Source organism: Etheostoma cragini, chromosome 5, assembly GCF_013103735.1.
Source record: "Etheostoma cragini isolate CJK2018 chromosome 5, CSU_Ecrag_1.0, whole genome shotgun sequence".
NCBI lineage: Eukaryota > Metazoa > Chordata > Actinopteri > Perciformes > Percidae > Etheostoma > Etheostoma cragini.
In genome coordinates this window covers 20,207,366-20,221,947 of record NC_048411.1, presented here as the reverse complement: position 1 = coordinate 20,221,947, position 14,582 = coordinate 20,207,366, and the positions used below count along the sequence as shown (strand labels likewise).

General features: G+C 39.8%; 1 protein-coding gene across 1 annotated transcript in view; it reads right to left on the bottom strand.

Moving 5' to 3' along the window:
* The window catches only part of gpat2 (glycerol-3-phosphate acyltransferase 2, mitochondrial), a 98,777-nt gene that overhangs the window by 27,655 nt on the left and 56,540 nt on the right, over positions 1 to 14,582 (bottom strand). Inside the window, exon 3 of the mRNA XM_034872271.1 lies at positions 8 to 111. Within this exon, the coding sequence (XP_034728162.1) occupies positions 8 to 79 (72 nt within the window). The 5' untranslated portion in view covers positions 80 to 111. The remainder of the gene's footprint in view (positions 1 to 7; positions 112 to 14,582) is intronic.

Here is a 14,582-nt window from a genome sequence, read left to right as displayed (position 1 = left end):
TTCTTACAGCAAGTCTATTTTGTTGAAATGGTGAAAGGACCATGTTGCCGTTTATCCCGTCATTCTTCTCCTGCGCCATGGTGAGCCCCCTGCAGACTTCTACTCAGAGACCTACCAAAGAAAAGATTGGGGAAAAAAAGAGAATATTATACAGCACCATGTTAAAACAGTTCATGGTTACATTGTGTTGAGTAATAAGGATTGTTTGTCAGTACATGTGAATGTGTGTGGGCAGTCCTTTTTAGGAGCTTCACAATACAAGACCAATTATGTGATATTTCAGAGGGCAGTCCATCTCTCCTAATTGAGAAAATGAACACACATCCACTCGCACACAGACAATCTGTGTGACATGAAATGTATTTTATCCTCTGGTCCTTGGCAGAGGAGAGTAGGCACCAATCTATCACCCTGTGCCTACGGCTACAATTTCACCCATCTAACCAGCACTTTATCCCCCCACCTCCACAAATTCTCTCACATTCGTAACCTTCCTTTCATTCTTTTCAGTTAAGGGAAAGTAGCTAGTAGTGCATATTTCCTTGTGTTGGTTTCCCCATTGTTTCTGCTTATTGGACTTGTGGAAAACTTTACTTATGTCAGTATGCAGGAAAGAATAAAACAAGTACAGAACTTTCATCAGGAGATTAGAGATTGTGAGAAACTTGAGGCAGTCTTTGCTCAGCAAAGTACATGTGGTGCGGGGAAAACCGGGTATATAGCATTCAGTCGAAAACAAACTCTTTTGTAACCGATGCTGGTTTCTTGCACACCCTAAAACAGTAATGAGAGTAGGAAACATATGTCACAATGTAATTTGATCTAGCTTAAATAGGTTACCTAATTGATGGAGTTAGCCGTGTTTGAGCTCAAATTAGTAATCATCGAAGATAGGGCTGCACAACTAATCAAATTTTAATCACGATTTTGACTTCCAATGATCAAATTTGCGTGATCGAGCAATTTTTTAGAAATGCGTCATTTCATAGAACCTTCCAGGTTTTTTGCATAACGCATCTACCGCTCCGTAAACCACTGTCTGGTCATGTGCCAGTCAGTTGTTCCCTGCATTGCACAGCTTAGTTTCAAGATGTAGACAGTCACAGACAACAGAATAATGGGAGGAAAATTCAACAGATATCAGTCGTTTATACTTCGGTCTCAAGGTTCACCAGTTTACCAGTAAACGCAACATTTTGTCCCGTCTGTGTTATTCAGACAACAGCAGTGAGCATGCCACCGCAGTGCTAGCCGGTGGCAGTGCTAGTTAGCTTCTGTTAGATCACAAGCTCTAGGGCGCAAGTCATATTTTTCCTCTAGGATGCACATAATGTCCTTGCATCCGCTGCAATGTTGTTATATGGATATGGTTTAATTTTGCGTTACATGACCCATTTCTTCTGCAAAGCCGTGCCTGTGTTGGATCTCTCCTCTGCTCTCTCCTCTTACTCTCCGCGCAGCCCGGCCACAGTGCCGGTCCACACTTTTGACATTTGTCTACAGTTTTAATTGTTATTAACAAAGCTGTATATTGTTAAACATGAGGGGCAAACCTGTATTTGTACCAGTGATTCCGCGGGTAACTCTGCTATTGCGGCGGCCACGGCAAAGGACACAGAAGAAGTTATGGAATGCAACTAATTTCAGTTGGTAGAATACTAGCGTGTGAGATGGAGCTGCTGGACCTGGACCAGGGCCAGAGATGTGAACCATGGCAAGAATATCATAGTTCATAAAAATGCAGCGCTGTGATGATACAGACATTTCATACACACGAAGTTTGTATCTGCCGTTCAACCCGTGCTGGACCCGTTCATAATGAGTCAGCCGTCATGTGACAATAAAATTTGTTTTGGTTAAAATCAACAAATAATCGTGAGAATACTTGTGATCACAATAGAATAGAATGAGATTTATGTGAATTTATTACAGATCAAGAGGCAGTGTGCACTAGAAACAGATACATCAGTATTATAGCCACCATCTTGAGAGAGCCTCCCTTTAGTTCTATGTATGGCTTTGTTTCTACTGCAAAAGGATAAAGACATAGCCTTCTGTCATCCTGTGGCACAAACTGTCTTCTAATAAATCTTTCTGTGGTTACACCGATCAGATTCAGAAGTCTTATTAGGTTCAATGGGGGACTTTTATTCTGCATCTTCGTGTCCCACTCTGTTGATCCCACTCTGCCCCCTTAACTTTGGTAATTAAAACTTAAACCTTCCCCATTGGGAGAACCATTTCAACTGGATCAAGTTCCCACAGTCATTACCTACTCCGGTAGGAAACAAGACATCGATAAGAGGTTCCCAAGGCTGCTGGGATACTTTGCAGGGGCAGAGGATGACGGAGAAGACGAGAAAGCAAAATAGGTATTAAAGGGTGTAAAACTAAATTAAACAGAACAACTCTAATTGGGTTACACAGTCTAAGCCAGTCCAAAGGTAATACACGACCACACTGTTGTATAGAAACATGACAAATATTCTAATCTGATCCACACATTCCTCCTCACATTTATGCTTGCTTTAGTTCCTCCTCTCCTCAGAAGTCAATTGGTCAATTATGTTCTTTAATTAATATGCTGTCATTTGCTAGTATGATAGTCAAAGACTAAGTGGGCACATGATGAGAAAGGAGTCAAATCAGAAACCAATATGAGCTGCCAGGTCAGATTAGATTGGAATTAATTTGAAAAGCAGGAGTTGAAGTGATGGTGGTTGGTGCATTCCAGTCTATTCCCAAACTGCTCAGTGATTAGAGGGGGCTTTACATGCACTTACGGTCTATTTAAAAAAAGGAGACAGACATGGAGGGTCCAAAATTTCAATCAGACCAGATATCCTTTTCAATATACAGTATATATTTAGTCAACTCGGCCTATACACACACACACACACACACACACACACACACACACACACACACACACACGCAACTACCGGTAAATGGAAATTGTATCTTACAGAAATATATTGAATTTGAACTGAGCAAGCTGCTGGCATCTTTTTATCACCATTTCCCTGTCAATAAGTCATAAAAACCCCCAATAAAACTGGACATGCTGCAATGATAACGACAAAACCCACAGATCAATTTGGTCTTGTCAATGGAACCACTTGGCAACTTTTAAAAAGTACACGTTACGATGTCTGCATCAGCAGCTACAATACAGATTAATTGGTGGAAACTAGACACAATAGTTATAAAAGAGATAAACATGATCAGTGTCATTGTTTGACATGATCATAAGTCCTGAATATCACCACAAATCAAATCTATCTTTTTTTTTACAACAACCATTTATTTAGTTACATTATGTGGTGTAAAAACATCTCTATCCAACCTGTGACGACAATAACTGAAATATGTTTGCTGTAGGCAGAATATTTCTCCTCACGATTAAAATACATTTTCAATATGAGCATCGCTTGAGCATTGTTAACAGCACATCTTTGACATGCGTATGAGCCTTTTTTAAACAAACCAATAGGGAGCGAAGATCCTGGCAGGCAGATAGACAATGCCAGGGACATCAATGTGAAGGGCTTTCATTCTCCAAGAAAACCAGGCTATTCAAAAAGAATGTTAATATGGTATGCACATGGAAGCATTGACTGTCCTGGTTTCCTTTCACACATGCCACGGTTTCATCACACACTCACAAAATCAATTTGTGACTCAGTAGCTGTGCGTCATGGAGCCAGAGTAGCATTGATGTCCATGAACAAAAGGAATTTTTTTACATTTACTCTCTGCTTTTTTCTGCTCTTTGGTTTCCCACTGTTTTGTACCTTACTGTCAATGGTACAGGGCTTGTAGAAAATCTTTATGCAACACTCTGACGGCCAACATTCAAATGAAACAATTTTCACACTGTAACAGAACTATGACTAATTTTACCATCTACGACTAGCTGTATTACGTCATTTATTTTATATCTAGAATATGAACAAATGGCATTAGGGCTAAACCAATTCCCCAAGTACCTCGAATAATTTGATTTCTAAAAATCCTCGATGCTAAATTATTTTCCTCAACGCTTTAATTAATGTTAGCGTCTCGCTCATGGTGTTTCCGCAAGGAGGATTATTACTGTCGCTGCTTGCGACACATGCCATGAACGAGTTAGCGGTTACTTAACTTCTTTTAGACGCAATTTTTGGTAAATCGCTAGCTTGTATGGTTATTAAATGATTAAAATATGAATCAGAGGTGCTGTTTTTACTCGTGGGTTTGTCTCTCGGTTCCAGAGGGTTAAAGAAAACTGCAATGAAGATAGTCCTTTATTCAAACAAAGATAGTCTCTTCACTCAGAGAACCAAGGTTACAACATAACCAAGCGTTTTCTGGCAGTAGTTGAGACCAGTTGTTTTGTACTTGAACTTGTCATTATACAGTAAACAGAGAGAAATAAAGCTTATTTTACTTTTGTTTCAGTGATTACGATCTAAAGCACAAATGAATTACCATTTAACAGGCAACAGATGATGTTTGTGATCAAGATCAATACCCTTTTCTCCTCTGCAATTTATTCATTGCAGCAACAAATAAGAAAGTTACTCTAGTATCGATTTGTGACCATTATAGGTTGAAGGGAGAATATTTCTCTTTGTTTAATATCATTTAAAGTAAAGTCAGGTTTTGTTTTCCGCCTCCCAACTCATTTTAAAAAGGACAGAGAAAGAAAGTGGTCTGCACGAGACAGTGCCACAGTGAAATGCACGCTACAGGTGTGTCTCTCGGCCAAGAGAGCGGGAGAGAGAGCGCGGCCGTACTCTAACGCTGGATTTTACAGGTAGACGTTTTTCCGCCATTGCTCTGCAAAAGTTTACTCAGAGTTAACTTTGGAGAACGGGCAGGGGGAATCTTCTATTTTAACTTCGAGGTCAAAGTCAGACTCATCAGTCATGCTGGCTGCTGCTCTGCACTTGTGTACCAATATCGAGAGACACATTTTACCTTGACATGAAATCTTGTCACGTTTAAATCTCACCTCTAGTACCTCCACCAGAGCAAGTGTCAATGTCAATAAAAGTTCCAAGGGTGGATAGCACAGCAGGGATCACATTATTCTATACTAGGCGAGGTTTATGGAATGATTTCATAAACACTTTCATCAAACAGATTCAGAGTAAAGCAGGGCTCCAGACTAACTTTTTTACTAGGAGCACTTTAGCTCCTAGTTGAATTTCTTCGCGTTTCAGGCAGAAAATGTAGGGGCGCACAATTTAATTTGTGCCACTTCTTACTCTCTCTTAGAGCACATCCCCCTATGGAACACTGGAAGGCTCTGACAGCCAACCGTTGTAGTTGGGCTTTCTTGATCTTTTACCCTGACTGAACCATATCTGTGCAGCCTCTTTAACATCAAACTTTTCCAAGCTAGGTCCCTCCATTCTTCTTGTACACCAAATTTCTCACTCTCACACCTTCTAGTTGGCTCTCGTTATTTCCTTATTTCAACACAGTGGTGAAAAACACCAAAAGCAATTGCCAGGAGTTTAGTTTTTATTGTTACAAAAATATGACTGGTGTGTTAACTGCATGTGAAATCAATCAGAGCACACAAGGCCATTAGACAGATTTCTTTTAACTAAGTCTGACCATAGACTAAAGACTAAAACAAACCAGGGATACATTCACCTCTAGCTAACTTCAACGCGAACAAAGAGTGCAGAACAGTATCCCCGATCTATTTAACGCCATGACTTTCGTTCCGCCTGCAGTGAGCTTATATTAACCCCTTTGGTTAGGTGTGTACACTCACTTCACCCCTTTTTTTGACTTGAAATCCAAAATGTTTCCCTATCAGCCACAGTTTGTTTTTCTTTTGAGAATCTCTGGTTATCTCCATAGATGTTACACACCAGCAGCTCCGTTATTTTTATAAACAAATATAATTGTTAATCATGTTGACATAATGATTATTACCAGTGTTAGGCTACTTGAAAAGTGTATAGAAGTAAGCAACCAGTTCCAAATTACTTGAAGCTTTGTTACACTAAAGCCAACGTTAGCTACATCAACTAGTTAACTTCCTCCAAACTATTTTGGTACACATCGTTTATACAGTACTGAAATTCCTCTGCTGAAAATGACTTACAGAAGGAAGTCCCTGAATTATCTCAAGGCAGAAACAGTGAATGACTGTCTCTACTTTCTAAGATTATTTTTTGGGGCTTTTCCCTTTATTCAACAGAGACAATGGATAGAGGGGGAGACAAGGAATGGTGATGACATGAAGCAAAGGGCCGCAGGTCGGCTCCGAACACAGGACGCTGCCAAAGACTCAGCCTGCATGGGGCACACGCTCTTACTGGGTGAGCTAGAGGACGACCCAACTGTATCTCTTCTTAAAGTCACTGACTTGGAGGAAAGAGTCCTCATTAGAGGCTGCACTACGATGAAATCTAACTTCTACAACAGAATGGAGCATTTTGGAGAGGTCTGGTGTATGCATTGCAGAGGGATAAGTCACATGTTAGAATTAAAATAGGGACAAGCATTACACTCTTTTGAGCTCTTTTAAAACTCATCACAGTTATACAATAAACAATTGTTCACAAAAAAAAAACTCATCTTAGTTATGAATAATTTGTTGTGTCGAGTTTAAGGGTAGCTAAGAAAGCATTGAGCTACATGACTAAAATGAAAAACTTAAGACTAGATTACTGAACTATTCAGTATCATAATTTTACTTTTTACCTTTTCTCTAACCGGGAATGTTGTGATTGGCAGTGCAGAAGAAGTACTCAAAACTATTGATAGTGAAACTAAACTATTACTTTTTTTAATCTACTTCCAATTGCTTGCTCATTTTTAGCAGTGAAGAAAAAAGTATTTCTCCAGTATTTTCTTGGCGGCCCGCCATGGCAAAATCTCTGCCACCATGGTATCAGAAATAGGAACGATGCACAATGTACTCGTGGTTGCCTTTTAAATTATCCTGGTGACATAATGCACCCCACATTGGCTGGGTTAGCTTATAAATATCTGTGGAGGAGGAGGAGAGTGACCATGACAGGGCCATGGGAGCAAGTGAGGAAAAGATGGGAAAGACAGTAGTTGACAATGTGCTAAGGCGTAGGCAAATCAACAGGGACTCTCGCTAAGGAAGGAAGGGAGAAGTTGTGTGTGTGTGTGTGTGTGTGTGTGTGTGTGTGTGTGTGTGTGTGTGTGTGCGCGCGCGCTCACGTCATAACCACAACAAGCATGCATTCACACAGATGTAGATAGGCCTACTTTTTTTAAATCGCTGGTTTTTGTCGGTTGCTGTGCAGTAAGCCCCATGTTGAGAAATAGTTTGTACAAAGTTACTCAGCTCAGCTGTACTTCATAGAGGGGTAGGTGAGAATAAAGAGCCTGTGTAACACGGCATCTTTACTCTAAGTGGACCATGGCACCCCCTGCCAAAAATGATTACCCGCGCCTCTGCTCACAGCAGAGATTACCATATCTAAATTTTTATCCCTAACTGATGCCGATTATATCTGTTTGCAACTAAATTAAACCATGCTCTTTTCGTAAGTGTATAGCCAAATGTGCCATTCCGCCACATGGTTTTCAAGCCTACGGAGGAAGAGAGAAAGAAGGCCATTTATTGAGGTCTCATGATCATAACTTCAAATCTAACAGAATTAAGGCTGAGGGCTCTGTGGTTATATGTGAAAGTGGGTGACATTTGAGGGTCATTAGGTGGGCTCAATGAGTAAATATATTCTATGTGAATCTCGCCCTCCCTCTCTTTCTTTCTCTAAAGGAACACAGTGTTGTCACCTTTTTGCCAAGCTCTATCACTTCTCTGTGAAGTGAAAAATACCAAAACTTCCTCCAAGGCTAATCCTCATAACAATGTACAACTTGAGTCTTGTGAAAACAAGACAACACACACACCCAAGAAAAATATTTTCATTCCAGAGGCAAGGGAACAGATAGACCAAGTAAGAAGATGTGAGATGGAAGGAAAATGTTTGTTTGTTTTTTGGTTAATGCACATGAAAAATATATTTTAAACAGCTTTAAAAGAAGCTTGACGAGGTTGTAGGATTGTTGATATCCTGGAAGTTTTAAAACGGACTAGGTTTATGTTAAATTTTGGAGGAAAAAAGTTAACCCGATAATAACGAGATAATGCAAATTCCTTTTAACCCCACTGATTTTTTTGGCAGTTGATTAACACACCCAGATGCTGTGTTTTGGGCCTTGAGCCGCTCAACAGTTTGGGGAATCAGGAAGTAATACAGCAGTAAGCAGGGGTTAAAGAGGGTTACGCTCTAATCTCCAGGAGAGCTTTAATGCTATTCAGCACTCTTTCCGGAACCTTCAGCTACTTTTAAACTCTGTTAGAACTAAGTGCATGCTTTTCAACATCAGCCTGTCAGAAAAGCATGACCTGACCTCTGGAGAACATAGCCAGGCCCCCCCCCCGGTGCTCCGTGGATCGTTGTTGGCAGCGAGAGGCAACCAAGGCGGCGGGAGAGAAAGCAGAAGTGAGGATGCCGGTCAGGTCTGCTGGCCCGGCTATGGACACTACCACACAGACCTCCACTGCACACAAAATGAATGAGTTGGACGTCAGCATAGCATCAAACAACTACACACGAAACTGCTGCGTGATGTTTAAACCTGGCTGAACCCCCTCAACCCGCACAACCGGCAATATCGACACAAGGTAAGTGACAATACAACCTTTGAATTCAAACGGTTTATTTACAATGTCTGAGTTGAAAATGCATCTTGTTGCACAGAAATTTTAATTTCATTTTGTGTCTGTCAGGAGGTACAAAGGCACTCTTTAGAATATACCCCCGCAACTTGCATTTTAGCTAACTGGGAGCTCTGGCCATTAGCTGCAGCTACTCCAGTTTGCTAGCACCGATTTTGGTCATTTTTCCCCCCCATCGATAGTATTCGTAGATAACTAGCAATCAGGACTCAGGTAAAAATGGGCCGGAGTTTTCTTTTAATTCTTTGTTATCATTCAGTCAGTATTATACACATTAACTTTATTGTCTTTTATGCTCCATTGCATAGGGGCACAATCTTACCTGCACTGCTGGGATTTTTGTTAAACTGCAGATAAATGCATTTAACTTGCGAAAACTGCATATAGCATATTCAGTACTACATTAACGTTTTATGTTTGATCCATATTTTTCAGAGTCTTTGTTGTATGTCTTTACTTTTGTGTATTTGATGTGCAACTATGTTGTCTCGCACGTTTTATGCCTTCTCTTGGCAAGGTCGTTGCTGCAAATGAGAATATGTTCTCAATCGGCTTACCTGGTTAATAAAAGATAAATAAAAATAAAAAAATAAAAAGAAAGGCCAAAATCTAATAAGCAATTTCATCAGTGTTTCCTGTTTAAGATAATTTCAAATATCCATATTCCAGTGTTTCCCCTATTCACCCTGAGCAGCGCACTGCCGTGAGTCCATGCACGAGGCAACTGTCTGTGGTTAGTTCATGTCTGTAATAACAGCAGGAGAGGGGTATTGTCTGTTACAGTCAACTGAACAGATGAAGATCCCATTGTCAGTAGCCTACCGGTTACACCTGTAATGAATGACACGGTAACGGGCAGCAGATCCAGTGTTTTTAGCTGAGCTAGACAGAGAATATCCGGTTTAAAGTGATCGGTGATGCTGTTTTGCCATTGTTCTCCATGAAGTTAGCTGGAGTGAATGTAATCCCAGTGTTTTTATGTGGAGTGAGCGCTTTGGACTCTCTTTATATTATGTAGAAAAAGGATGTAAGGATTGAATAAAAAGAGACTTAGAGTATGTAACACACCATTGAAAACACTGTTGCAAAGCTGTGACACGTAGGGTTGTAAATCAATCAGCGGAATTTGTCAACCACACATTATAATAATAATAATAATAATAATAAAATGTATTTATAATGCCCTTTGAGGACATATAATAACGCTGAGGGTGCTCAGTTTAAGAACAGTTCCTATAATTTCTCAGGGGACTCAACCTAAAAGCAGATTTTTCTTACTCCAATCTAACCTGATGGCCCTCTGGCACTAGACGTATTTGTGATCATGTCAGGTATATGCACAGCTGATGTAAGGAAAAAGCATCCTGTACAGAAGGGCTTTGTAAAACCACAGGTAATTAATATTCTTACAGATTTTTTTCTGTAGAGGTCATAATGCTAGATGTATGAACAACCTCTCGGAATACACAGAAGAGAACTGAAGTATAGTGAATTATGGGGCTCTGAGATGGAGGCAGTAGCCTTGCATATAAATGGATCTTCATATTAAAACAGACCTTGCAGTCGACAGAAAAAATTGCTTATTATTATTATTATTTTTTTTTTTAAAGCTTAGTCTTTGGTTGATTCAAGGTGTTGATGAGGTTTGTGCGTTTACAGTCAGTTAAAATCAGTCAGACCAATGGGAAAACTGCAGCAGGGGACATCTTTTTAGAAATCAGTCCCTTTTAAAGCTGCACTTCAACACAAGGTTCTGGGGTCCCCAGAGTTGTTTTGAAGGAACTAGAATGTACCTTCAGCCCATTGTTGTCTGCGTTTCAACTGAGGTCTCAAGACCCGTGAAGATTAGGCAAATTAGTCCTCTGACGTATACTCTTCATGTTTCATCAAAGAAACACTGTACTTTATATCATAACAAAATAATCAAAAAATAAGGTTTTATTTCTCTCATACAAGTGCTCTCTTTGTCTCCCGCTCACCCCACACAGCCCTTTCCTCCAGTTTCCACAGAAGTTTCTCCTCGCTCTCTTTCAGCCATTCAGCTTCCCTCTGCAAAAGTTCTTTTTTTGCCTAGTCTATACTATACATACTTTAAAAAAAAGGTATCTTCATCTCCACAGTGAACTGCATCCTTTTTATCACAGTTGCACTTATGCATAGAAATACTTTAAGAAAATGTAGTGCCAAAGGAATTGGCTGTCTGACGGCAAGGTAAGGCAATGTAAATATTCTAAACCGCAGTGTTTCCTCTATGTTGATTTTATTGTAGCGGCCCGCCATGGCAAAATTTCTTCTGCAGCGCTACCATAAATTATTATTGTCAAAACTGTCGCTTTCTTCCGAGTCAAGTATCAAATATTCTAATCTGAATAGCGATGCCCATGCAGCGCACGCACAACAAGCTAAGCAAAGGATGTCTGTTTGTAGTCTAACTGTTTCTTAGTTTGCCCAAAATCTTGAAATTTTGGAAAATTCTTGTAGACTTAACTGCTGGCTAAACTAACCGTCCTCTCAGCTGCATCGTCTATGGATGATTATAAGACCAAAACAAACCAATGTGGCTACGAAATATGCATATGAATCAAACCATCTTTATGTTCAAGTCTTTACTTCTTTATTGAATCAACCCTGTATAACATTATGTTCAGTTTCTTGTTATTACAGTATATCTACAATTACAACAGAAAGAAAGAGGTAAAAGGATGATGAGAAAAAAAAAAGAGAAACAACACTTAATTTATCACTCTTCTGTTGGTCTTTCCAGCTTACTACGAATAAAGATTATTTTTTGGTTCTGCCAGGCATGGACTGCGCTTCGGAAAACATCATCTTTTACTTCTTAAGGTTTATATATATATATATATATATATATATATATATATATATTTATTAGAGCTGGGCAGCGATTAAAAGTTTTAATCGTGATTAATTGCATAATTTTCCTGATTAATCGCGATTAATAGCAAAGTGAAATAATGAATTCAAAAGTAGTGTACATAGTGCAATTTTATTTTAAATGTTCTGCCATATGAATGAAAGTGCCGTAACATTCATTCTGCAAAAACTTAACAGCATTTGGTTTATAAAGTAGCAGTTAAATAAAATATTTTGTGTACATTGCAACCTAAACATCGTATTTATCATGTCAAGAGTTGAATTCCATCTGGTTGGAACGTGTTGCATAAGCGACTCCTTATGTCCACGTGCATCTGTTGTTGCTTGAACTCTGCAGCACTTGCCCCACAACTTTTCTGCACTTTGCAAGGACATTGTCAAACGCACTGTTAAGCAGAGACACTGTGACAGGACGCTGGAGACCATGCGCAAAGCAGGGGACATGATCAAAAGGCAGAAGGCTCGCAGCAGCGATCAGATTTCGTATCTATTCGTACTATCTGTGCTAGCTGCGGTGACTTTGTTTGACACATTCCACTGCTGTGCAACTTCAGTAAGCGTCCCGCGCTTGTCTCAGCATAATGTCTCTCCTTTGTTTTTATTCCAGTCAGAGCACGTGAATGCAGCGCCCACTTTTCATCAATATAATGCACTGTAACTCAGATAATTCTGGTTATCCAGTGAGTCCAGTAGTCCCTAGTTAGAGCAACAGCGAGTGCATGTTGTTGCGTGGTCGCTTCTGCAGTCCTCTCCTTTTTATACAACTCGTGTAATGTTCTTGTGATGGTGTCTTGAGGGAATCTCATACCCGCCGTCATTGTTGCGATTCTCAGACCGATGTTCTCCACCACCCTAATGGGCCTGCAGTCTGTAGCTATCCCGGTTGCTATGGCATTTGTTAGCGTCTCTTGCTTTTGTTTATCTCTACTTACCGCACGCTGCATCTAACGTAGCCTGCCGAAGCCTCGCGCCACTGTGTGATTCGCTGAATGATTTGCTGGTATCAACTTTCAAAGTGATATTTCAGACTGGAAGTACTCCGGTGATAAGAAAATTCAACTTTGCAGTATTTACAAAGCCTGTGAGCAACAAACCTTTACAATAAAAAATAAAAATAAAAAATGCGTTAACGCGCAATAAAAAAAATTGTCGGCGTTAATTAATTAATTAGTTAACGCGATAATAACGCGTTAACTTGCCTAGCCCTAATACACACACACACACACACACACACACACAGTATATAATTTAATTTTTATAAAATTTTAAGTCAAGTCAGCCATTGCTACAAACAACTGGCACAAGCTTTTTAGCTATACACATTCAAAGTTTCACACCAAAAGGAAAGGGTTAAACCGACAATATACAGACTTGTAGGGTAAAGTGATTTTACTCTGAGTAAAATGATAAATACAAATCCCAACTGTCCTATACCTATTCTGATGTCATACTTCTGAGGCAACAGATTACCTTGTTGCAGAAGGTCTACATCACTTAAATGGCTTGCACAAGCAATTCCATGCATGGGCAAGCACACAGGAAACCATTAGCACACCATCACCTGTAATTCACCACATTCCCAAGTGACCCAGAACTTCTGTACACGCACACAGTATAGCATGATTGAGATTATAATTAGAATATTACATTATTATAATAGTAATCTCTTCATATAACAGAGATGAACAGTTTTAGCCAGGCACCATAGATCCTTATTGCATCAACAGTAAACACATAATACATATTTTTCTGTTAATTAACTGTAGTAATTAAGATGGTGTTGTGCATATTTGAAATATTTGAAAGGTAAAGAATACCGTTATACTTAGGTAAGCCTGCTTATGTAACTGGTGCTTAAGCTTTTGCATAATGCAGATGTTAATAAAACCGATCCAGTAACTTGGTCAGCTGTAATTAAAGAGGGGGCAGCAAAACAAAGTTGATCGCCTGGTCCTTCACACGTAATCAAACATATCTGCAAGGCTAATGTGATGGCTGCAGTAAGGTATAAAGAGCACTAAATGTAGCTAAGCAGACACATAACGCAGCTAAACAGGAACGCAAACAGTACGAATGCACATGCAGTGGATCTGAGAAAGACCAGTAATTGTGGAACACAGAAACAAGCAATCCCACAGGTGTGCGCATATTTTCTCAACACCCTGAAGCCTTTACTCCTTTGTCTCTAACTTGCACACTTAGTCTTGTTTCTCCCCTGCTCCCTTGCATCTCTCAAACAGATGTGCTAATAAACAACAACGAGCTCAAGTGGAGAACAGAAACATCCCCAATGGCGGCCCAGGGTAAGAGCTCCTTTAATCACACTACAAAACACAGCCTTAGTTTTTTCTGTTTTACTGTCGTGCCTCTCTCTCCTGCCACTCCAAACCTCTGCCTTTGGCTTCCCAGTCTCTGCACCATTTCTAGCCACTCTTGATATTTTAACGACATTTCAATGTAACGACTATGCAAGGTGGCATTTTTCTAAAACTGGAGGCTCAAATCAGGCTTTTTTGCCACCCCCATTACCTTGTCATTAGGATCAAACAGTACAATATTTGATTGGTTGATTCCGGTTTTGAATAATTTTTCAGAAAGATAACACAAAGTTCCTGCAAAAGCCACTACTTCGCCAAATGTAAGTGTATCGTGAGCAAGGTAGTTATAGTTTTGCATTTTTCATTCAGTGTTTAATTTATTTTGACTTTTTGTTTGGAAATTTAGTTTAGTTTTGATTAGTTTTGTGTTTGCTAGTTTAGTTTTTATATTTGTTTTTGCCAATGACCATTTGGATGATCCAGAGGAGTCATGGGAGAAAGTCATGTGGTCAGAGGAGACCAAAATAGAACTTTTTGGTCATAATTCCACTAACCGTGTTTGGAGGAAGAAGAATGATGAGTTCCATCCCAAGAACATCATCCCTACTGTAAAGCATGGGGGGGGGGGGGGGGGGGGGGGG